The 1,367-nt window shown below is 41.7% G+C and overlaps 1 protein-coding gene across 1 annotated transcript; it reads left to right on the top strand.

The window, feature by feature from the left end:
* On the top strand, nucleotides 1–954 carry LOC107486734 (probable lipid phosphate phosphatase beta; the record flags this gene model as incomplete). The annotated part of the gene is given in 2 exon segments (XM_021140547.2): nucleotides 1–496; nucleotides 715–954. A coding segment is annotated over 1 exon segment (495 nt), but the record flags the coding sequence as incomplete, so codon positions are not given.
* Between the last annotated feature and the right edge of the window lie 413 nt (nucleotides 955–1,367).

Below are 1,367 nucleotides of genomic sequence, written 5' to 3'. Positions count from 1 at the left end.
CTCCTCCTTGCCTGTCCTTACTCCTCCCCTCTCCGCCGCCACCTCTTCCTCCCCCTCGCTCTCTGCTCCCTCCTTGACCTCATCTTCATCGCTCTCCTCAAACTCATCGTGCGCAGATCCCGTCCGACCTACTCCCACCACGGCGACTACAACGCCGTCGTTCCCGTCGACCATTTCTCCTTCCCCAGCGGCCACTCCTCCAGGGTCTTCTTCGTCGCCTCTATCTTCTCGTTCTCCAAACTCCGCATGGTTGATGCTATCGCCGATCTTCACCATCCACGCCTCTTCATGATTATCGACCATTGGTTCGGCGGCGAAGAGGTCTTCGCCATTAACGCCGTTGTAACCGCGGTTTGGGCCTGGGCTTCAGCCACCGCCCTTTCTAGGATCGCTCTCGGGAGGCACTATGTTCTGGACGTCTTCTTCGGGGCTTGTTTCGGCGTGCTAGAAGCTTTGTTCACATTGCGATTCCTCGAGATTCAAACGTGGATTTGAGGTAAGAAAATGTTCAAATTCGAAACTGCTGCGACTGAATGGAACCAGTTATCGTTAGGGAAATCGATTAACAATGCTGCATTTTCCATTTTATTATTTAGATATTTATTTTTCTATGACATGAATTGGAGATTTTACTTGAGGAACAAGGTTAGAATCCTTTGAAGTAATTAGGCGATAGTGTGACTGTGATTAATCGAATTCGTTTTTGTTTATTAGATTCTGCTCTCTCTATCTGGTTGCAGTGGTTTATCTACAATGTGCTAGATAACTTGTCAATGCCCATTCTCTTTAGGAAATTGCTAGTTGAAGAGACAAACTGAGAGAGAGGGAGGTACTTGGTGCTGATCGGAAAGAAACAAGGCCGATATTTTTTGTTTCCTGACAAGTGAAAATTGCTTTGCCAAAATGGTTGTAACTATAATTGTTCGTAAGAAAAATTATTCTTTTTCTCTAGTATGATACTCAAGGGCTTCTTATTGTTTATTCCTTTATTCCAGATGTCTAGAACCTTTTTCTATCGAGCAATGCAACACAACTAGAAAGGCCTAATCCAAAATTTTTTTCGAAAATCATGGTGCTGGCTGGATGATGTGATTCTGGTTGAGCAAACATTTCTAGTATAGTGTGTGCGTGTGTTTTTTCTTCTTTTTCTTCTCTTTTTCTTTTTTATGTATGCAGTAAATGAGTCATTCGTTGAAAATACCTAGATATACCATTCTTTAGGATGCTGTTGTTACTAATTATCTGTTTCATGAACGTATTTTTATTTTTCCCGTTTTCAACAAAAGGAAAATAAAATCAGCTACTATTATTTGTGCATACATACATGTGTTGTTTAAGTCATTTTCAATGTGTATTTTGTATTTTAA

The sequence above is a fragment of the Arachis duranensis genome, chromosome 1 (assembly GCF_000817695.3).
Source record: "Arachis duranensis cultivar V14167 chromosome 1, aradu.V14167.gnm2.J7QH, whole genome shotgun sequence".
NCBI classification, from domain to species: Eukaryota; Viridiplantae; Streptophyta; class Magnoliopsida; order Fabales; family Fabaceae; genus Arachis; species Arachis duranensis.
This window is presented reverse-complemented; position numbering and strand designations above follow the sequence as displayed.